This window comes from Sinocyclocheilus grahami, unplaced genomic scaffold (genome assembly GCF_001515645.1).
Source record: "Sinocyclocheilus grahami isolate Dianchi unplaced genomic scaffold, SAMN03320097.WGS_v1.1 scaffold339.1, whole genome shotgun sequence".
Classification (NCBI taxonomy): Eukaryota; Metazoa; Chordata; class Actinopteri; order Cypriniformes; family Cyprinidae; genus Sinocyclocheilus; species Sinocyclocheilus grahami.
The window spans coordinates 823489-848286 of record NW_015505518.1 but is presented as its reverse complement, the minus strand read 5'-3'; the positions used below and the strand labels follow the sequence as shown (position 1 = coordinate 848286).

Below are 24798 nucleotides of genomic sequence, written 5' to 3'. Positions count from 1 at the left end.
AACTAAAGGGCTTCCGAAATGTTGCACCTTCGATTTTACTCATTTAAGCCTACTATGAGTGAAACAACGTCCAATTGAAATTCATTAATAACGATCTATTGACAGGTGTGTCAGTGGATAATTGCCTTATAGTGAATGTTAAGTTAATATTATCTAAAAAATATATATAATAATTTAGGAATCGTTGTGTATGGCTCATTCGCTGTGCTGTGTATTATTTACATTACTACCGTTCTAAAGCTCAGGGTCAGTAAGATTTTTAGTTTTTTAGGGAAATTTATCAGCAAGTATATATTAGATTAAGAGTGACAATAAAGGCACTTTTTATGTTTCAAAATAATATCCTGAAAAAAATGTATCATAGTTCAAATATGTAAACAGCACAACTGTTTTCAACATTTATGATGCACCAAAATCAGCATGTGGGAATGATTTCTGACGTAATGGCTGCTGAAAATTCAGCTTTGCGTCACATCTGAAGATATGTTAAAATATAAAACCATTTATTGTAAATTGTAATAATATTTCACAATATTACTGTTTTTACTGCATTTCTGATCAAATAAATGCAGCCTTGGTGAACATAAGAGACTTCCAAACTTTTAAATGGTACTGTATATACAGTAATCAGCAGTATTGGATATCAACTTTATTGTTGATCACTTAATCTATATTAACATTTGGAGTGACCTAAAATGTGCGTTTGAGAAAGGTGGTTTGACTGAGCCCAGTTTTGTTTCATTGGCTCAATTCCTGGCTGTTTGGCTAGTATTAGTGCCTAGTGCCTCAGTCTAGTGGCCATGCTGATAGCTAATGGCCTAATCCATATCACATTACAAACAGGATGATTAAGTGCTGTCTCACAGTAGGATTATCATGGGATTATTATGGGATCAGTGATATCTCTGATCTGTGAGACACTTTTCTCTCTTCAAGTACCCTCCCTGAGGTACATCATATCGCATCAGATACACATCGACTCAAGAGACTTCAATCAGGTAACCTGCAGACAGAACATTTCCATTGCTGTCATAATTGAAACCAGTGATTGTGATTCATATTACAAGATGTCAGTGACATTGTACGACGTGTTCAAAAATCATTACATTTTAAGTGAGTTTGATGATTTATAAAAACAAATACACATTTAGAGACTTAAAAACAAAAAGATAATAAAGCACTTGAAATTTATCAGACCCATCAACAGAGTATGAATTGTAAAACAGTGGCTCTCTTGGTTGCATTTTCTCATTATTGCCTCCCTGAAAGGTTTTATCGGTTTCATCAGAGGCAGGTTAATGTGAGATGGTTGATGTTTGACTTCAGTAATCGCTGAAGGCCGCTTGCTGTTGTGCGGATCCATAGATCCTAAACCAACCAGAACATGATCCCTGGAACCCTCCTACTCTCATGTTGGATTGGTTTACAGATGATTGACATCTTTTGGCAGGCTCCCAAGATCTTAGGAATTCTGGGATGCTTTGGCTAGTGACTTGTCACACGTCCCAGATATTTGTGATGTTTTGGGTTTTTTTCTGTTAGTGCCAACGGTTAGTATCACCTGTCATTGTGGAGTTGCTCTCCGCTCAGCTGGTTTGCTAAACACAATAGTTTTCAAAGAAGTAGACTTACAGGTTTTGCAATGTAGCTTTTAATGTGCACTTTACTGTACTACAGATGCGATTTAGCATTCCATAAATTAAGACTTTTATTCCATTTCACTTGAAATAATATTATCAACATACCCATTTGCTTTTCTAAATGTAACTCCATTTTTAATGATTTTGAATGTAGCAGTTTAAACGGTAAAAGAAAAGTGAGCTGGTTCAAGCATTCTAAGCTGGTTGATATTCATAAAAAGCCTTACAGAAACTATAGGAGCACACACACACACACACCCACAGACTCATGGGCTATTATAAGGTTACAGATCAAGGGCCTCTCCACTCAAAAGGGGGCACTGTTACTGCATTACAGATTACAGAGTATTGTCAGGGAGCTTTCTGCATTACAAATTAACATCACTACTTTAAACATTCATGTAATAAAATGGTTTCTAATATCAGGCCAATCACTTCAGCCATTGAAATATGATTCCACAATAGCCTTTAAGTACATTTTGTTAACAAAATGAGGACGGCTGGTCCCATCCTCCTAGTTTTACATTGTTATCATTTTAGTCATGCTGAGAAGTAAAAATTGAAAAGAGGAATAGTTCATTTAGCACTTTTCAAGTAACGGCTAAGCACTATGATAGTCTACAGAAAGACTTCACGGAAAGAAAAAAAACATTGCTTTAGAATGCTTTACTTCAAGATTCAGCTTCATTTTCAAACTGGAAGATCAGACAGTTCTAAAACAATGGTCTGGAAAAAAAGTGCATAATGAAAGTAGGCTTTAACATGAACAGTACAGTGCTGAACTAAACATGATGACTTGAAAATGCTTGAAATCTCATGATCTTGGCAAAACCTTTTTTTTTTTTTTTATTGATGCTAGACAAATTTTAATTTCCATGATATATATATATATATATATATATATATATATATATATATATATATATATATATAATCAAAAGAGATTAGTTTATTATTTGGAAATATGTTACTACTTTTATTCAGCAACAACATTAAATTGATCAGAAATGACAGTGTAGATATTTATAATGCTACAAAATATATATATATATTTTTTTATACATTTTGGAATTTACTATTGATCAAACAATCCTTTAAAAAAATCACAGTTTCCACAAAGATATTAAGCAGAACAACTGTTTTCAACAATAATAATATGACACTGAAGATGTAAAGACTAATGATGATGGAGTAATGATGCTGAAAATTCAACTTTGCCAAAACAGGAATAAATTACATATTAAAATAGATAAGTTATTTTAATATGTAATAATATTTCACAATATTACTGCTTTACTAAATACTAAATGATCAAATAATTGCAGCCTTGGTGAGGTTAAGAGACTTTTTTTCAAAAACATTAAGAAATCTTACTGACCCCAAACATTTGAACGATACATATATAGAGAGCGAGCAGATAGAAAGAACAAAGATGGTAGAGTCAAAAAAGAAAGAAAAGGGGTAAGACAGAGAAAAAAGTTGATAGGAAATGGGCATCATATAGTACTTTTATTTATTTTTTGTCTCCTCCGGATGTTTTTTCCTCACTAAGAGCTGAGTACCTTGGGTCGCTCACTCTCTACCTTACTCCATATTCCTGTTCACCTGACATTAGGCCCCAGCTCAGTCCCAAAAGCAGGCTGCACCCCGCTGGGTCCATTCCATTAGATACTCCCTACACACTTTGTCTGTCATACTAAAAGCCAAGCCTGGGGAGCAAGGAGAGGTTAAAAGGTATGAAATGAGCCTCAGCCGAATAAGCAAGTGGTTTAGGAAGCTGATTGCTCTGATCTGATTGGGCAGATGGTTGAATTGTGGTATCTCTCATCTCGCTCTACAGTATATGGTTAGATGGGATGATGAGGTTCAGGTCATTGTCTTTACTTGGAATGTAAGTCATTATGAGTCCATTTAGTTATTTCCTATTGTTATGGAAGTAATTATCCTCCCTCAGTGTACCCGACTGCTTGCAACTACAGAAAAAAGCCCATCAATGTCTAAAACCTGCTTTTTTTTCAGGTGAAAATCAATGTTGGGAAATTTTAAGACCTGCTTTCTTTATTAGGCTAATGGACATTCACACCTAATAAAAGGACTTTTCAGAAATCAAATATTTTAAACCGACAGAAATCCTGAAATGAGATGATGTTGATTTGCACATTTGTGATGACATTTGTGATTGAAAATCAATGTGTTATAGTAGTCATGATTAACATCCACTAAGTTCTTCTTATTTCTTCTACTTTATCATCCCCACTGGTCAGAGCAATGAACTGATGCATGGTGTCAAGGAAAAGACTGGGAATGTTTTATTGGTTGGTTGATTGATTGATTGATTCCGTTTTTAAGAGATGGAGAACAGTATGTTGATGTAGTTCTTTCAGCAACCAAAAGCAATTTTCTTCTTGTAATATTAGTACAGCAATACTTTTCTCTCAACAACACTTTTCAAAGGACCTTGTGGATTGTTAAAAAGATGTGCTACACTCAACTTGATTGCATCAATGTTCTTAAAGTAACTTTGAAAAAAAAAATAATAATAATATTGTGAAATATCATTACAATTTAAAATAACTGTTTTCTTTTTGAATATATTTTAAAAATGTCATTTATTCCTGTGATGACAAAGCTTTTTTTCCAGTGTCACGTGATTCTTCAGAAATCATTCTAGCATGCCGTATATTTTTGTGAAACTTTTCTTTTAATGAATAGAATTTTCAAAAGAACAGCAATTATTTGCATTAGAAATGTGTTGTAACGTTATACTGTAGATGTCTTTATTTGTGATCAGTTGAATACATCCTTGCTGAATAAAAGTATTAATTTAAAAAAAAAAACTAACCCAAAACTTTGGAATGGTAGTGTATGCCATATGTAATTCTATTCTAATGGCAGTCATCACTGAAACATAATTTAGAGCCTTATTTTGTTTGTTTCTATCTATCTGTGTGAACTGGATAATTGCATTCTTGATATTCCCTCGACCTTTATTGGAGAAGATGGTAGGTTTTTACGTGTATGCATTTGGCAGACACTTTTATTCCAAATGATTTACACAGCACGGTATACATTTAATCAGTTCATGCATTCTATAAGAACTGAACCCATGACCTTGGCACTATTTTGTACAAGTGGTTATAACTTGGGTTAAAACTTGTGGGATGGTTGCTAAGCTGTATCTAAGCTGAGCTCTAGATACTCTGGATATAGCCATAGTAATTCTATAGAACTTTTTCACTCATTTTAGGCATTGCAAGCCAAAAGTCCAGTCACTTAAAACACATATCTCCTCAACAAGCTGCACAAAGTCAGGTGTCATTAATTTTCATATCACAAGGGTACAGGACAAGTTACATTGTGAAGATGGTAAAAATCTCTAAACCTATAGTTGAGCAATATAAATATTGATGCTTGCCTAACTGCAACATCAACCTTCCCATTTCAGCACAGTGGTTAGATTCCTCCACTCGTGCAGTACAGCACCTGGTGAATCACATGGGTGACTCACATGGGAGAGGTCAGGGTCGGCTGTAGACAGAGGATTTGGTGTGGAGATGAAGCTGACTGTCTCACACAAAGACAAATACTGCTTTCCCTGTAAAACAGGCATATGAAATGGTTTCCCATCCAGCCAAACTGCCTGAATCCTCTTCTGTGGAGAGATGCCAAACCACAGAAGTGAGAATAAGGGAAGCCAAGAAGAAGAGAAAGAAAGAGCTGAAAGAGAAAGATCGAGACAGGTGAGGAGAGGCAGACAGAGACTGTGTGTGTTTGGGTCTTCAAAGCTCACATAGCTTAATGGATTTTTCTAAGCTGAGCTCTAGATACTCTAGATAAATTGGATTTGCCGTAGTTGATAAGGTTGATTGTGATGCATTAGAGCTGACCAGTAAATTAATAAGCAAGTGGAGAACACCCAACAGGCTGTAAAAGTCTTTTCAAATGTACAGACATTTAAATAAGATATATGAATAGCCTATTCAAGTCTGAACATTAAAAGTCAAGAATAAAGGGTAGAATATGAAATGGCCATATAAAAATAATAGCCGATGTTTGAGAAATCTTCCACCGCCTGAAACACATGTTGATTACTGAGAACGGAGAGCAGGCGCACGCAGAGTTCAATTAGTCAACCAATTAGCGCTGGTCCGAGCGCGGCGGGTGCGCGACAGGTCTCGCCGAGCAGCCGTTACAACGCTAGCGTCCGTGGCAAGCTTGATTTCTGGGGCCCCGGTGGGCAGTCAGGATGTTATTATCGAGGTCTGGAGTCAGCGGCTTAAAGTGGCGACCGTGGTTTAGATTCGAGACGCACGCAGCGGTGCGGTGCGCGCGAGATCAACGCCATTTATAACGTGCGACAAATGTGGACTCTAGCGCACGCAGGGTGGGTCCAATGTCGCGTGACTTCAAAGAACAAAAGCACGCGTCAAAATCTGCATTTAAAACACGTCATCGTTGAAAGTGGATTAGCATTGACCTCTCATAAATTCATCGAGTTATGTTATTTCTGTAAGCTAATAAAATCCCTTAGGTGGGTCTTAGAAAAACATGTCCAGGTCACACACAGACTTTAAAATAATGGTTATTCATGGGGAACTATGTTTTCAAGAAGAACCGTTCAAATCCATAGAATCTTTCCATTCCACAAAATGTTCTTTATAGTAGAAAAGAGTTCTTTAGCTGTTCTTTTAAATGGTGTAATAAATGGTTCTTTTAAGAACGGTTCACTGTGGCTCTTCTATGAAATCACTGCGAAACCCCTACCACCCAGTTTTGGCAGAGATGCAGTGAAGGGCCTTGAAAGAACCTTTTTTTCTTAGTGTGACGATTTATAATCTAAACAGACTTTTTCAACTAAAAATAACTTTTATTTTATTTTATTTTATTTATTTATTTATTTACAATGGAAAGGTTCTATGGATGTTAAAGATTCTTCATGGAACCATGGATGCTAAAGAAATAACCTTTACATATTCAAATTGAAAACAAATGAAGACTATTAGTCCCATAAAGATTATTTTAATGACAATTAATTGTATTTTATTTTTAAGTTCTATTTAATAATTAATTAAAAAAAATACTGAAAAAATCATACAATATGTATAAATATCTCACATTCACATCTCACATTAAGCTAGAGTAAAACACATTCCAAAAAGTCTTGTCTTAAAAGTCTTAACTTTTTTCTTTCATTTTTGTGACAGGTTTTATTAGATTCATACCTTCACTAACTCAAATATCAATATATTATTGCAGGCTAGCAGGTGCGTTTCATCAGTGTTTTAACTACTAAATATAAACAGTAGCAAAACAAATGCCTTTAAAACGTGTGTGCGCACACTACTTTTTCTCCAACATGGCAGCTGACTCAATGGGAAAACAAAGGTCAGAACTTTTAGGAAATGTCACTCATTTCGTCTCTTGCCACTTAGTGGCCTGTTTGGCAGGAGGGGGCTTGGCCTGCTCCCGGTCACTGGGGGCAACGGAATAATGAATCACCACGGCAGCAAGGCACTGCTTTGCCTGAAAGCATGGAGGCAGCCGGAGCAGCGCGGCGGGATGCTATTGTGGCTCGGCCTGCACTATAGGCAAACCAAGCTGGCAGGAGGTCTGGAAATAGTTACAGTCAAATAGAGGCATACTGATCAAGATACAAGAGGTCTGCTCTCCCCACGGGCTAGAAGAGGGTTTTCTTTTGCTTTCCCCGTCCCTCCCTCCCCCTCTCTCCCGGCCCCCTGATCAGATAAAACATACTGTAACAGCACTTAGTCTTTGGCAAATTGCCGATTGTCACAAATTTTAGGGATGTCAGTCATCGTATTGAGGCCGAAGCTTGCCGTTACACTGAGGTTGGTGACTGCTAGTGTATGTGGATGTATATTAGCATTGCTGTAGTTTTGGTGTGGCAAAACAGTCAGTGGAGCAGTGATAACGATAGGGGAGTTAGGTCGTGCCAGCTCAGTGCTCTTTTTGCCCCAGGTGAGGGTAGACTGATCAGATGATTATTTCTGAAGGGGTAAACAGCTTCTGAAATAGAGCTGCGGCAATTACCTGAGTTTCAGGTAATCAAGGAAGAGCTGAATAAAGGGCACAGTCTGCGGTCCTCCACCTCGCCTCAGACTCCATTACCTGTTCTCTTTCAGACAGTATAATAAGAGCAGAGAAACCCTAACCAGACCCTCGGCAGGTAAATCTGGTTGTCTGTCAAGTTCATTGTGTCAAGCAGCACAGATATGGTTCCACTAGTCTGAAACAAGACCCCTGGTTTGGGGTTTAAAGAATCAAAGAGCTTCCAGATTGAGACTTGACCCCAGATCTGGGATAAACTGTCACTTGTATGTGTGTGTGTGACCTGAACATCCCTTTAAAGCTTCATGATTGCAAATCCCAGTAAGTGTTTGTGTATGAGGGTCAGAAAGTCAGTGCCATGCAGAATGTTATTTGCATTGTAAATGTATTATGTGCATATACACTACCAGTTAAAAGTTTGGAATAATTATAATGTTTTTGAAAGAAGCTTAAGCTTACCAAGGGTGCATTTACAGAAATGAAGTAGTACAGTAATATTGTGAAATATTTATATCCAGTCTTTAGTGTTACATGATTCTTCAGAAATCATTCTAATATGTTGATTTGGTGTTCAGTTGGTATCACTTATTATTGGTGCTCAAATATTAACAATGGTTCTTTTTATTAACATCAATGTTGAAAAATGTTTTTGCTGCTTAATATTTTTGTGGAAAGGGTGACACATTCTTTGATGAATAGAAAGTTCAAAAGAAGAGCATTTATTTAAAATAGAAATTTCTTGTAACATTATAAATGTATTTACTATGACTTTTAATATATTAATTGTGTCCTTGCTGAATAAAAGTATTATTATCATTATTATGTACCCCAAACTTTTGAGTTATTACAAACCTGCATATCATGGTTTCCACAAAAGTGGAATGTGACACTTAAGACTGGAGTAATGGCTGCTGAAAATTTAGCTGTGCCATCACAGAAATCATTTAAATTTTAAAATATATTCAAATTTAAAATGATTATTTTAAATTGTAATAATATTTCATAATAGTACTGCTTTCACTGCATTTTTTATTAAATAAATGCAGCCTTAGAGAGAATGGGAGACTTCTTTCAAAAACATAAAAAATAGGACAAACTTTTGACCAGTAGTATTTATGTATATATGTATGTATGTATTGATTTATTTTCTTCTGATGCCTCTCTCAAGGTTGGACACACTGAAGATGACACACTGATAATTGCCATTTACCTTTATTATTCATAGGTCATGCACACTCTTTTAACACTCTTCCCTTTTGCTTTCCTCCCTTTGCCTTTGTTGTCTGCTTTTTTTCCTACTCTCTTTCTTAAACTCTTAAACTTTAAATCATCAAGCTTCCTTCATCTGCTCCAGTTCTGCTTAATCCCCACCCAAACCGCTTTAGCAATGCTTACAAATTGGAATCATGCAAAAACAGCAACATATACTTCACCCATTAGAGGAAGCATTTAAACCGTCATATTTCATCCGTTTATTTTACAGTGCAAATGTTGGTTTATTTTACTTCTTGAAATCTTGAACATTTCTTTTTACTGCTCCACCAGAACATTAGCAAAAGGAAATATATTGCACCATCTAGATTTGACTAGCACGTGTCCTCAGTTGTTCTTTTTTCTTTAAATAATGCTTAATATTATGAATTTTTAGATTGAACAAGTTAACTAATTCACTAAATAATACTCATTTGGCATGATGCTATTTTTTTATCCAAAATATTTTACAATACGCATAATTAGTGGACAAAGGTAAAAGTTTCTGGATCAACTTGTGGGTTTGAATCTACAGCCATTTAGTAACTCAGAACTTTAACCATTAGGCTACATCATGTCAGTTTAGATTCATTTTACGTTGCACAATATTGGCGATGTGTGTGTGTGTCTTGTTAAAGAGAATCTCAATAACAAGCATGTGGCTAAGTAAATCCAAGCTAAGGATTTACATATCCTGCAAAAACCCATGAGAAATTCAAGAAACATGCAAACAACTACACCCACACAAATACTCACGGGCATCATGCCCATTGGCCACAGTGGGGTATGTATCACCCTAACCTCCATTCCAACAAAGAAAGCACCAAATGGCACTACACAAGAGGAAGACTTTGACTTCATCTCATGATTAAGAGGTTATTATGTGCTAATGAACTGCCCCATGGGGCAACAGAATGTCCTGCCGGGGTTTTTTTTTGTACCATCACCCGCTGGCACTTCATGGGAAGCATCACAGAATTACACACTAGGCATCATAAATTGGGCTAATTTACAGCCTTTTATTTTTTGGCAGCTCTGACCAACCAAAGCCAAGAGCCAGCAGAGGTGAGGTTTTACCCACCAGTCAACTGTAAATTGCAGTCAATTGCAAATGCTGGAAGGGTGATTCACACAAAAAAATAAATAAAAATAATGGTGAACACAAATATAACTTCAGATTGTCCTTTGGTATTAGGCCGACATCCTTTAATTGCATAATTATGTGACCAGAAATACTTGATCTTGTACCCTAACTTAAAAATATATTGAGCTTGATTTAACCACAGACCTTATTTCAGGCATTTACCCCAAAAACCCATTAAAAAAATAGGTGATTATGATTACGATAATACATTTTAAATTTATGATAACAAATACCGGATTGCACTATCAAGCAGCATAACGGACTGTCTTTGCGCAGCTAAAATAACTAGAAGAGGGTGACAAAGGAAGCCGCGCACATTCAAGTTACAAATGGCCGCGTCCGCTCTATGTTAACAATAAGGTGAATACTGATAGATAGAAAGAGTTGAGACAGGGGCTACCTGTTCTGAATCACCATGTGAGCTGACATTTGAAATATGTATGTTGTTCATAGTTCTGCTGCTAGACTAAAAACATATAAGTAGCAGACCAATGCTGTAAAGTAAAACCTGGTGTAAGAAATCGAAGGAAAAAAAATCGTAAGAAAATTTCAGCACCTGGACAGCTCCGCGCGCGTACCGTTCTGACTATTGGTCGTTACGACACTGTAAAGTTTCGGTTTGCTTTCACCTTTTTAATTTCTCACATTTATGAACAGTAACATTTAAATCTTTCCACTTGCTTAAGGTCAACTGTTTGGTTGAGACCTTTTACGCTTCTGCTGGCGAATGCAAAATAGTATCCTGGGTAACTACAGAGATGCAGCTGCGCCGGGAAAGAACAATTGAGAGCTCTGTTCGCCATCTTCTCGCCTTCTCCGGGCTATTTGCATAGTCCGTTCTGGTTGACTGGCTGCCATAGACCGTCCGGGAGACCTCTTTTGTCCGTTAATCAGCAAGTGACATTGGGGTGACAACTCTCAGGTGACGGATCTCCCTTTGAGGAACGTGATGAAGAAGAGACGTCGAGAGATTCCAGTGATTTAGTGATCGCTCTCGGTGTAAATGGACACTTATGTGACTACTGTATAGAACTGTTTATTTTAAAACGTTTAAAATCGATCGATCTGCACGCACATAATTGTGGACATAAGTGGCATTCTTAAGAATAGCAGCACAACACTGCTGTCAGCCACTGAACAGTGGGTTAGATGCAAAAGAATTAGTCTGCTATAAAACAATAGACGTGAGGCTATCACACCCTTTGCTTACGGTTTCAAAACACATTTTAAACTAAGAATGTCTGAGATAATAAAAATAGAAATAGTTTTAAATCTAGTTATATAAAACACACGTAACAAGTTATAAAAAGTAATCTTTCTCAAAATTGGCAAACATATTTTTTAAGGTAAAAAATATTTTTGAGTAATAAAAGTTTTTTTGGGTTACTTATTTGATCTGATCAAAACTGAGCCTACTTTTTCATAAAGAATACAAATATGTGACCTTCACACACACAGTCAAGGCATACAAAGAACTCTTTATGATAATTATTTATTTGTTTGCTTGTTGTCACATAATATCAAAAGGGCTTCCTACATGTTGGTTATGCCACACGGACAAAGGTTTTTCAAATATAATATTTTTTTTAAAACAAAAATTATTTTTATTTTAAGAATTTCAGCCTTTTAATGATGCTTTATTATCAACTGTCTAGGGGAAATTACTCATAAAAACGAATTACTTTTAAATTCATTTGAATTCAGACGTGTATTCACATCATTTTCAAACATTTCTAAATGCTCAAAGGACTGTCAAATCTACAATGCCCTTTCTCCAGTATTGCAAGTCTCCCAATAAGAGAGAAAAAAGTTTATTTCAGAAATGTTAAATATTTGAAAGTTTACACTTTACACTGTTTTTGGGTGTTTTGAGCAACTTTCCGCTACATCCCCGCTTGTTCCAACCAGGAACTTACCCTCTCGTGCACCTGCATCGCCTCTCATTGCCTTCAGGAATTCGCTGATGCTTGTAATCAGCTTTGTAAGGCCAATGAGTGCACGGATGAGCGACACTTCCCAACGGCACAGTGAGTCGCGCAGGCCCGCTGAATGACAGTCAGCGTGGGGCGCCGTTCCAAAGCCGCCACGCTGCCAAATTCCAACAGAGTCTCTCACAATCACTTCGCCGCAGGCCCCCGCACAGGCGGACGCTGGTAACAGGGGAAAATAAGAGTGTGTGTATGCGGGAAAAGAGACCGAGAGAAAGAGATAACTCGCTAACTACCAATGGCCGGCTTTCCCAAATGCGCTGAGCAGAACTTTAGTCGCACGTAGTATCTCCACGGCACGTTTCCTACGAGCATCGTTGCCTAAGTAGAACGTAAAAACGTTCGTAAATGAACCAGAGCCTCGGACCACTCGTAAACCCATTACGTGCTTAAAGGGATCCTTCTCCTTGCGTTCAATTTGTCAGAAACAAAAGACACACTTAATAAATTATGCATTTTAAGTCATTACAATCTGCAATGCCAATTTGCACTATACGAGTATTTAAAAAAAAAGTTGGTTGGTTTTTACAGACCTTTATTTATATGACCAACGAAGGCATAACGTTATGTAGACCGTCTTATTAGGCTAAATTGAGATATAGTCCTGTCATATATTAGATAACAAAGGGCATTTGTGTGAGAGTTAAATGTCATCTCCATCTTTCTCCCCAGTGTCAGGCTGAGATCTCCAGTAGCCTAGTCTTCATGACAATCACATATTGTATATTTTTTGAGGGCGCTTCCAAGTACCTCAAACCGGATGATTTATGAATGCACGAAGATTTGTGAAAGACAAACGCTTGGACATATTTACAGTGTAAAACGATTCTCTTAAAACGCGTAATTTGCAACGCTTTCGTGATTCACATCACACTGGTTTGGCAAACACGATATTGTGATCAAGTAGACGAAAAATAATACATATTCGTGTTTCTGGTTATTTAAACATGAGAGAAGAATGTTGAAAAGAAAACTGTCCCCTAAAATATAATAATTTGTGAAACATGTTAGCACAGTTTTCAGGTTTTATTCAGTAAACATTTAACCACGTCTGAAACGACTGTAGCGCGTAACGTCTCGTGCCTCTTGGAGGGTTTGTGGATTAGGAAAAAAGACCACGAGATTGTTAAACATGTCAACGTGTAATTGCACGATAAGGCCCGCGCTAGGAGTTTATTGGCCCAGTTGCTGTTTCTATTCCCAGCTAATCTGGCGCCGCACATTCGTCCTCTGCAATCTGTCTCTGTAATCTTCCGTAGCAGAACGGCAACCAGCTTTTTTTCTGAGGAGGCAAGAAAATATGCAGGGGTATGATAAACCCGATGCTAATTAGGAACATTTAGGACAGTGAGTGCAAAGGATCGCCGGTTTTACAAATGACAAAATACAAGCCCATTTTGACAATTTCACTTCAGAGCATCGTGGTGTATATATGTGTATATATGTGATAAAGGTCTGTCTGGCTATTATAGATGTATTGGCGAGATTTGCGGCAGTATTCTTTTTCTTCTGCCAGGAAATGGTGGAGGTGAATAGGGTGAGCTTTGCCAGTCTGCTGGACGGGTGCCCATGCAGGGCTCATTCTTTTTGTTTTTGAATGCAAATCCGCGTTGCTATGAACAGCAATGTTGTGTATTGCCCTATCACTGTGATGTGAGGACAGGGCTTCATATTTTAAAATAGCATTTTATTCAAAAATGAAAAAATCTTTATATGGGGGGAAATGTGTATTAAAAAAATGATGCATTAGGCTCAAAACAAGGAAATGTTTTTCACATATGCTAGATGTGGTTCTTTAAAATAACCGAGTTATTTCGTTATTTGTTTGTAAACTAAACTGTTTTATAAACTTTAGTTAAAAACATATAAGTGAAGCTTCGTCGACATTCTCACGGTCGTCATGGGGGGGGGGGGGGGGGGGTTTAAAGACCTCCCTGAATCCTGCTACTTGTTGCGGTCATGTCACTCTTCCGGTGGGTGTCATTGTAATACGAATGAAACTTGTCGCTGACCCGGGGGTTCAGCTCTTAGGGTTGTTTAATCCTCCTTTCTCCCTGGCACAAAACACTCTCTGCCACGCACTCTGCATTCATCTTAATCCCACTGACACCCCACGGAGGATACGAGCATCATTTGCTTGACGGCCCACCAGTGATTCAATTATAAGAAAATGATGTTGTCAATAGTAAAAGAAAATAAGCCAGAAGGCGAAAAAATTGAATTCTTCTTAAAATGCATATCAAAAGTGGAAATACACTAACATTTTAAATTCCATTCATGGGTTTAGAACGCAATTATTCCATATCCGGTAAATATAGTCCTGAGTGGCCCGCGGGTTACCCAGGCGGATTTAATTGAAGTGGAGCGGATTTAAAGCATATGTCTGCACAATCCGGGGCTCACGGGGAAAAACAGGGGTTGGTCCATTGAACAGTGAATAATGTGGTTCGCTCTCTACTTGCTGTTCTTCGTTTTTCATTGGACATTATTTATTTTGAGAGGTCTTGAACTTTGACCTCCATCATATGCATCAAGACACTGCAAAAGCGTCACGGAAGGCTTCCTAAATGAATCAAATACAGAAGGATTCAATACTGCAAAATAGCTTTGTAAACTTTACCGCGATTAAAGCAGCTGATCAGGATGAATAAAAATAGTGGCATCAAATAAACACTAATTATCCAGCGATCTGAAGTAGTTTCATTTAGACAGACACAACCACGAGCTTCAAGCCTATGTGGAGAGCTCATAAGTGTCAAAAACTAATTTAAAGAGATGAACACTCAATCAAGTGACATATTTTAGACATTAGGCTTTCACTTCTTTTTATCTGATCTTCTAATCTAAAATATTTGCCAGAGTAAATGTAATAGCAATGTAATAATAGGAACTGCTTTAGAAATAAAAACCTGATTTATAATAATATAGTGTCCCATAAAATTGTAACTAGTTTTTTTAACTCGACTAATACGATTTTCAGCAGATCTGAAAGATGCATTTCAGTTTCTATATTGGTTATATTTTTGTGTTTTATTTCTGGTTGCACACGCTAAAATACGTATGACTGTTTATATTTACACCTATATAATTAAAGTAATCATCTGCTCAAAAAATGTCCTATTTAAAAATGTGTTCTTACTGTTTTGACCCAATGTTTTTAAACAAAAAACGCTCAGATTTGATCAAATAGAGAGTGTGACTAAATTGGGTCCGTTTCGTGGTTTATACAGAAATATAAATGTTATCACATTGGAACATCAACTCTGTTTCCACCAGCTTAATCGCGAGTCCCATGGGATAAAAAGCAAAACAACACGACAAACTAACTTTCCAGAATCACAGCAAAAGCAGTGACATTTATTCTTCTCACATCAACGCAAAACGTTTTCATTTTTTCAAGGCAAATCCGAATTATATTTACAGATGTGTATCAATCTTTCTCTGTAACACATTCACAATGTACAAGGAAAAATACAACAAACAAATAAGGAATAGATCGAATACAGTAACTCACGTGTTGACAAATCAAAGTGGGATCGAGAAAAATCTTAGAAAACTTTAAAAACGTTGTAATTTGACTATATTTTACACTGTAGCACGCACTCTTTTTCATGTCTTAAACACAGAACCATCTCACTCGCTGTTTCTCACACACACACACACACACACACACACACAATCACACACATACAAAAGAAGAATTAATCCCTCGCAAATGTCTAAAGCTCACGCATATTGTGTAATTTCGGACAAATTATTCAGACAACATCCCAAGGACACCCTTCAGTTTAAGTATCATATTTAAATAATATCACCTTCAAATTTACAAGAACAGACATTCTGTACAAAAAAGGTAGTTATGCTCTAAAAGAGGTAAATATTTGGTTATTTGAGTCTGAATGCGTAGTTGCCAATCTTTTCATATGTGTGTCAGAGGAACAGTTCCGTTTACGCTCGTCGTGGAACTTTGATAGTGCTGCGGTACAGCGTGAAGTCTGCTCTGAACGGACGGGTCCCCTGCCTCCGCCGTCGGTAAATACATGCTTATCATCTCTCGCAAGTCTCCGGGACAAGGGGCTCGAGAGTGAGCTGTAATGGGAGGACTTACGCTCGGCTCCGATTTCACCAGCGTGCCGATGGCCCCAGATGAAGCTACGCTGGAGTTTTGGTGTTGCGTGTAGGATATTCCACCATAACCTGACGGCGAGGCGCTCATGTAGCTCTGAGAGTTTGAGATGGGGCTGTACTGGAGAGCCGTCATTTCGTAGCGGTGCATAGGCTGGGGATTATGCGGATGGTGATGGTGTCCGTGGTGGTGATGCGCTCCGCTGCCCGGGTGCTGACTGTAGGCGAGCTGCGCCTCCTGCATCATTGCGGCTGCAGCCGCGGCGGCCGCTACCTGCCCCGAGTACGCCCCGTTGGTCCAGCCGTTCATGTGCGCGTAGCTCGCCGCGGTGTTGCCGCCGTGACCCACCGGACTGTCTAACCTCTGCCCGACCCCCACTGCACCCATTGCCAGCCCCAAGCCGCCTCCGCCACCTGGTCCAGCGAGCAGGCCACCCGCCAAAGAGTACTTGTCCTTCTTGAGCAGCGTCTTGTTCTTCCTCCGGGGTCGGTACTTGTAATCCGGATGCTCCTTCATGTGCATGGCGCGCAGTCTTTTCGCCTCGTCAATGAAGGGTCGCTTTTCCGGCTCGGACATGACTTTCCACTCTGCTCCGAGGCGCTTACTGATCTCCGAGTTGTGCATCTTTGGATTCTCCTGAGCCATTTTTCTGCGCTGACCCCGAGACCACACCATAAACGCATTCATGGGTCTCTTGACACGGTCTTGGTTAACTTTGCTGCCGCCGTTGGGTCCCGTGTGGCCCGTGTTTGTGTTAGTCTGGGGTCCCGGGGAGTGCAAGTCCGTTTCCATCATCATGCTATACATTCACCTGGCTTTAACTTACTCAGCTCACACACAGAAACATTCACACGTCCCCGCTCCTGACAGGCACACACGTGTAGACCCTCTTAATAACAACAGAGGCCACTCGGAACAGGAGAGATCGGTACAATCCAGACAGAGGATAGAAGGCAAGTTAACTTTGCGGCTGCTTTGTTTTATTCTAACTTCCTCTCGGGGTGATTTTCACATCCAGTGCAGACTTGTCTTTGAGCTACTTTCAGCGGTGGGCTTGAAAAGTTAGTGGGAGAGCGGCCATATGATGCGCGTTGACAGGGAATAAATGAGTGAGGGAGAGCCAATGGCGTTTGAGGACGGGGCAGATTTGCATATGGCTCACGATCAGGTGACGAGCACGGGAGAGAGCGCGCGCGCTACAGGCGCAGCTGAAGGGGTCTTCTGCGGCGCGCGGAAGGTAAACAGTTGGCTACAAACCACTGCTGACAAATCTTATTTGGGGTAAATGATCATTTTCGCTGGAATAAACAATAAATCAGTGATTTGAAACGATGGAGCCTGAACTTCAAACATGTGAGCAGTGATTTTTATTATCAAGTAGCCCGTTTGGGTTTCTATCAGAAAAAAAAAATCTCGATCAGTAAACCACAATAATTACATTGATAAACTGTTGCGGTCTTTTTAACCATTAATCTTTTTTTATTCATTAAAAAGTCCCAAAAAAGAAAGAAATGTCTCAGCGAGCAGACGTGTAAAAGTCTTATGTATATATATATACATTTGTTCTCATTCACATTTTCTCAGTATCTTTTCCAGTATTTATCACAATCCTTTCAAGTCCCTTTGAATAAATTGATGCTACAGGTGTTTTCCTGTTGTGACGGTTGCTTAGAAACAGGTGCCTCACACCCAGTGCATGTGCCATGTGTGCCCTTTTGTCATCAAGTGCAAAGTAAGGAACAGCTCAAAATAGTTGGTGTGCAAAAAAAAAAACATTACTAGTGCATTTTTCATTGGTATCGGAAACGTTAGCTTAGTGCAATATCACAACAATTGTGAAGTCGGAATTAATCTCAACGAATTAAATAATAACTCTACAATTCACCAATTAAAACACGTAAAATAATCCTCTATTCGACATCACGGGAAAACAAGGTGACAAGATCGTCCACATTTACAAAGTCCATTTTATATAAGCGTAATACGCACTAAAACGTTCACTGCGCTTGTTTTGACTTAACTGTCATTAATTTTGTCAACAAAATGTGCAGATAAAAAGGCAAAATATAGTCACAGCTTTCTCTACATTGATTTATAGACTGTGATCGCCGTCTACTGGACGCACACATACGAAACCCCCAACAAGTTCCCTTTACTTTGTACTAATTTTACAGTTTAATCACACATTTACATGTGCGAGTTTCCCTAGATAATCTATACAATAGTTATGGAACATCTAAGGATCACAGAAAAAACTTGGAATATGTTGTGAGGTTCTTCAGAAACCCTGTTCAAACGTGAAAAGGTGCATGATATTGAACGGAGGCGTTGAGGGAGTTGCAGGCGCATCGCTCAGATTTCACAGAAGAGTTGCTCAGAATATCTCCATTAATTGTGAACTGAAGCGCACCATAAATATCGCGGAGTTAATATGTTAATCATGATACCCATCAGGAGTACAATTACGAGAATTTGTAGGATTACACAACTGGTTAGATACAGATCATTTAAATCAAAAAATGAAGGACTAACTGTAAGTGTCCAGTCGAGATAAAATCGTAAATTAGAGAGACTTTTCCCCCCAAAACGAAGTGTGTGCTGGTTGTGTCTTTTCCATCCAGCAGTCCAGATGAAAAATATACATATATTAATCCAATATAGAACAATTAAATGTAGGCTTGTATATTATTAATAAAAAAGAAAATGTGCTAATGGGAATGTTTTATTTGTATTGCTGTATTAATGTGAATGTATTATTTTATTTAGGATCAGGTTTGAGAACCACTGATATAGAAAGAACACAATAAAGTGCCAAGAAACAGAAAACCTATGAAAAAAGAAACTATATTTGAAATCACACTATAGGTTTAGTGAACTGCAAGTTGTCTCTGCCCTGATCTGAGCTTCACAGCACTAAAATGCTCGCGTGTTGGTCTGTGCTCCAAAAGCACAGTAAGTGGCAGTCCTCCGTTTTGTCCCGACTGCAAAGTGAATTAGAGAGTCTCTTGAACTTGTGAGAGCGAGCAGGGTTTAAAAATGGTCAACATCTGTCAGGTGCGCCTGTTCTTGCTCTCCACCGCATTTTAAGCATAATTGGACAGGAAGGGAGGGGAAACTCGATCAAGGGCTGCGTATGGGAGAAAGGGCTGTCTCATGCACACATTTTCAGCTTTATTATACATTATCAGACTTATTTCCGTATGATTTACACATTGACACTGACACTCTGAATGGAAGAGGAGGGTAAAGGAATTGGGGGATGATAGGGTTATGCTCAGGAAAAGAAGCAAATTTGCACATCTATGACCTTCACCGAATCAACAATTACATAGTGTGTGACACATTTTTACACAATATCTCAATATAATCTCAGTTTACACAGGTTGTCCAGAACATTTCCTAAATACAAGAGGCACTATCCTAGTACAAAACTACTGGGGTCCATAGTAAAGCATAGAGGAAATGTGTATTAATCTCTTGTATATCTCAAAACAGTATAGTAACAAAAGCCAAATACACTGAGGTAGATATTATATAACAAAAAACAAGTCAAATGGTAGGGTTACTCCATCTTTATCAGATTCTTTCCCATAGCCACCTAATAAGACTGGAGCACATCAGTGCTAATGGGTAATTATGTGTTTTGAGCTCAGATGTACCAAATCAGTGTCTTGAGAGATGGGTTTCATTGTATACATTTTCAATAAACTGTTTCATTTAAACAGAAAATGTCTGACTTTTATTTTGTATGTCAGAGTTATATGAATATTTCACTAAAAATGAAAATTATTTCATCCTTCAAGTTCACACACATTCATGTCATATGACTTATTCAGATCATGATTTTATTCAGTGGAATTTTTAAAAAAAATTATATTTTAAGATTGTTTTAACCATTTTTGTCAGTCAGTGGGGTCCAAAACAACACTGAGCCCACTGACTTGTATAGACTAACTAACTAACTAACTAACTAACTATATAATGTAATAAATTAGATATTTTTCAAAATATCTACTTTTGTGTCCCTCAGAGTAAAGAAATGCACACAAGTTTGGAACAACATGAGGGTGAGTAATCAATGACAGAATATTCATATTTGGGTGAACTGTCCCTTTAAGAATTTAATTAATTTGTTATCATAAGCCATACATACACTAATAAACAAATCAAGGGACAAGATGGAAACATGTTCACACACACACACAGTGTTGCTTACTGACTGGCCTTGAGACCAAATTAGCAGCTCATCAGAAGATCAAAGGTTGTGCACACACACACACACACACATACACAGACTATGATCACTGTATGGTTTTCCGCCTGCGTGCGCACATCTCCCTGCTGTTAGCACAGGAATCTCTAAGCCCACAGTCATCTCCCACCACAGCCAGCTTCACAGGATCAGCTGAAGCTTCTAGAAACAACATGTTAGCGCGCCACGGGGACTAATGGTATCAAAAGCATTCTTTTTACAGCAGATGGCTTGCTTAAGCTACCCGTCACAACTGCTGTCAGCTCTACTGTATGGGCGGAAGGTAAAATCCCAACGCCTCAACTATAGTTAATAATTCTCCACATGGTGTCGGGTACACACCATGGTATAGCTGCATGAAGGCTTTAAGGATATTTCAAAACCATAAAGAAAAAACATAAGATGATGTTCAATGGCCTCTATGAGAATATAATGTGTACACATGGAAAGAATGGGTTCATATTCAGTAGCAACACTCCACTGAATCCTTAGGATATATGGCTATGTTGTTTGAGGGAAAAGTCAGTTGAGTTTTAAGACTGATCTGGTAAAAGGAATCATTCTGTATGTTGAATGTGATAAATGGAGCATTAAAGGAATAGTTCACCCCAAAAAATTTAAATTTGCTGAATCAAAGAGATGTAGAGTTTGTTTCTTCATAGAAACAGATTTGGAGAAAATAAGTATTACATCACTTGCTCACCAGTGGATCCTCTGTGCCGTCAGAATGAGAGTTCAAAAAGGCGATAAAAACATCACAATTATCCAAAAGTAATCCACACGACTCCAGTCCATCCATTAACATCACATGAGGTGAAAAGCTGCATGTTTGTAAGGAACAAATCCGTCGTTATGACATTTTAACTTTAAATGCTGCATCTGGCCAAAATACCAGTCCATAATCTATAATAACACTTCCTCCAGTGAAAAAGTCCATCCAGTTTGCTCTCACATCAAAATCCACCAACATATTTGTTTAGAACTGTTCTGGACTATTTTCACTCGTAAACAGTGCTTGATCTTTGCATATTTCTCTCCTGATTCAGACGAGATGACTTTTTCACTGGAGGAAGCGTTGTCATGGATAGAACATATATATTTTAGCCAGAAGCAACGGTTTTAAGTTAAAAATGTCTTGATGGACTGGTTTCTTACAAACACACAGCTTTTCATTTCACAGGATCTTAATTGTTGGACTGAAGTCATGAGGATTATTTTTGTGGATTATTGTGATATTTTTATCAGATGTTTGGTCTCTCATTCTGACGGCACCCATTGACTGCAGAGGATCCACTGGTGAGCAAGTGATGCAATGCTAAAGTTCTCCAAATCTGTTTTGAAGAAGAAACAAATTCATCTACATGGATAAAAACATCAGTTCAACAAGTTCATGGCTTATGCATTATATTCCAAGTCTTCTGAGGCCTTGTAATGACCACTTTATGGAAACATGCGTTTTGGACTTATTATTTTCACTCGTAAACAGTGCTTGATCTTTGCATATTTCTCTCCTGATTCAGACGAGATGACTTTTTCACTGGAGGAAGCGTTGTCATGGATAGAACATATATATTTTAGCCAGAAGCAACGGTTTTAAGTTAAAAATGTCTTGATGGACTGGTTTCTTACAAACACACAGCTTTTCATTTCACAGGATCTTAATTGTTGGACTGAAGTCATGAGGATTATTTTTGTGGATTATTGTGATATTTTTATCAGATGTTTGGTCTCTCATTCTGACGGCACCCATTGACTGCAGAGGATCCACTGGTGAGCAAGTGATGCAATGCTAAAGTTCTCCAAATCTGTTTTGAAGAAGAAACAAATTCATAAAAACATGCATAAAAACATCAGTTCAACAAGTTCATGGCTTATGTATTATATTCCAAGTCTTCTGAGGCCTTGTAATGACCACTTTATGGAAACATGCGTTTTGGACTTATGCTATAAATTGTGCTATAAATGACTCCTTTGGTGCTCCACCGAGGAATGAAAATCAGATGGGTTTAAAACAAATGAGTGTGAATAAATGATCAGTTTCTGGGTGAACTAGTCAGCCGACTTTTCAACTATGCATTTGGTGGGGATAATGAAAGGTAATAAAAAATGACTGGTTGCTAATTTTAGACCAACAGAAAGCACAGGTAAAGAATATGAATACAAGAACACTATGCAGATATTGCCATATCTGTTTAAAATAACTTCTTGTACTAGCTACAGCGTGTTAACAGTGAAACTTACAACTTAGAATAATATAAAAATGTTTTTTGCTCAACATTGTGCAATGTAAGTTTGTAGGTCTTGAGGTGACCTATAAGAAGCATTTCGTAATCTACAATAAATGAAATATATACTGTAGAGAGTTTTTCTTGTTTACATCTGTTGTTACATCACATCTATGTTCAGATAGTAACCTAGGAACAATTTCCTTAATTCATGTCATTATTAAGGTTCTTTGGAATAATCAGGAAAAAAATAGTAAAATACTGATGCTTACTTTTCTGGGATAAAATGTCTAACATAAATCCAGCACAAGAAGCCATTCAACAAATCACCAAGACATCAAATCTGTAAATCTATTTAAACAATTTTTCATTCTTCTTCATTCACCACTTTTATTGATACCCAATGAGCATAATGAGCAGTCAGCAGATTTCACTCAGGTTACTGTGTTAAGGTCTGCGCTTACTGTATTCAACAATGTCAGCTTGCGCCCAATTATGCTCAGGCCTCACATGGTTCATTAGAGGGTTATGATGGTGTCATTCCGATGAGTGTTTGACAGAGCACAAGTGTCTTCATACAGGGGTTTTGTGGCTCACGTAGTAAAATAAAGAAAAGGCTTTTTGCTCTGCACAGTGGTTGCCATGCACCAGTAAAGAGAAAGAAAGGTATCTTTGGTTAACCACTTTGCAGCTGGGCCTTGTTAGCTGATGTACTTTTGTATGTTGTTGCCACTGGAGGGGACTCCATAGGTGGATTACAAAAGAAATAAGGACATGAAGGTGAGTAAGAAAAGGCCTGGACTGGATTTAAATGATTCAGTTGTATTTCGCCAGAAACAGAAACAACTCCACTCTAAGTAAAGTCTGTAAAAATAGGGCCTAATGTACTGTGCTAATATATAAGGAATTGTCAGTATTGATTTTACACTGATATTTTGAATCACACATTGCAATGTGTTGTGCTTTAGGGTTAAATGTCTGTAAACTTAACAGATAATGTCCTGTCAGAAAATTATAACCACTTTCCATTTTTCTACGGATTTCTTTCTTGCAGTGGTCTGAATATACTCATATTTGAAATGTATCTGGAGGTGAGAAGTAGCAGCGTTTCTTCAGCAGCAAACATCAAAGACGCCTCAGATCAATACCCCACTTCTCACAGCCATAGCGTGTTATTACCCATAATCCCTCTGTAATCCATGTACAAGGGTCACCCATCCTTGTCCAAATAGCTACAATCTCATTACACCTCAAATAAAACTTTCCTATTTATCTACAGATTTCAAATGAAACTAATAAGGCTCTAATATACCCCTCACACCCCCTCCTTCTCTCTCCTCTCTCTCTGCCATTCCAAAACCCTAATTATATTTCTCCCTATCTGAAAGCAATCAGTGATTGTGTGTGCCACGGTACGAAACGTGCTGACAATACCAGCCAATGGCACAAGTGCCAGTGCAGCTGGACTAATTAAATTAAATGTGATGCTGCCCTGCCACTGCGCTGCTCAGTGAGAGAGAAATGAGCCAGAGCAATAATGAGTACTATAGTCGAGCAGGGAGGAGGGAGATATTGTACTGGAGACCGGACACTTGCAGTGATTTTGAAATGTGCTGGGTAAAGTACTTTAGTAGTATGCATATATAGTTATGCTGTTGTTTTTTCAGAAATATCAATATTTTGCAGCATCATATGTACTCTCTGTGTATGTGTGTATATATACAGCGAGAGAGAGAGAGCGATTTCCTGCCATAATCCAATTCCCATTTATCTTAATGGTGACACTTATTGGATTCTCATTACTATGAAAGAGTAACTTTTTATTTCAGTCAGCAAACATTAATAGCAATTTAACAAATACTACAATGATATATTGTTACTTCAAAAATATACACTAAAAAAGTTTGGGGTAAATAAGTTTTTTCTTTCTTTCTTTCTTTTAGAAATTAATACTTTTATTCAGTTAGAACACATTAAATTGATTAAGCGTAACAGCAAAGATATTTATAAAAAGATATTTATAATGTTACGAAAGACTTCTATTTCAAATGAATGTTTATTTTTTACTTTCTATTCATCAAAGAATCCTGAAAAAAGGATCAC

General features: G+C 37.9%; 1 protein-coding gene across 3 annotated transcripts in view; it reads right to left on the bottom strand.

Annotated features, from left to right (window-relative positions):
• Nucleotides 1–24798, bottom strand: part of sox1b (SRY-box transcription factor 1b) — a 34971-nt gene that overhangs the window by 5648 nt on the left and 4525 nt on the right. Inside the window, exon 2 of one of the 3 annotated variants that reach the window (XM_016295729.1) lies at nt 15484–17516. The exons of the other annotated variants lie outside the window; for them this stretch is intronic. Coding sequence (XP_016151215.1) covers nt 16012–17025 — 1014 coding nt within the window. The 5' untranslated portion in view covers nt 17026–17516 and the 3' untranslated portion in view covers nt 15484–16011. Of the gene's footprint in view, nt 1–15483; nt 17517–24798 lie in introns of those variants that run through there. 3 annotated transcript variants of the gene reach the window in all.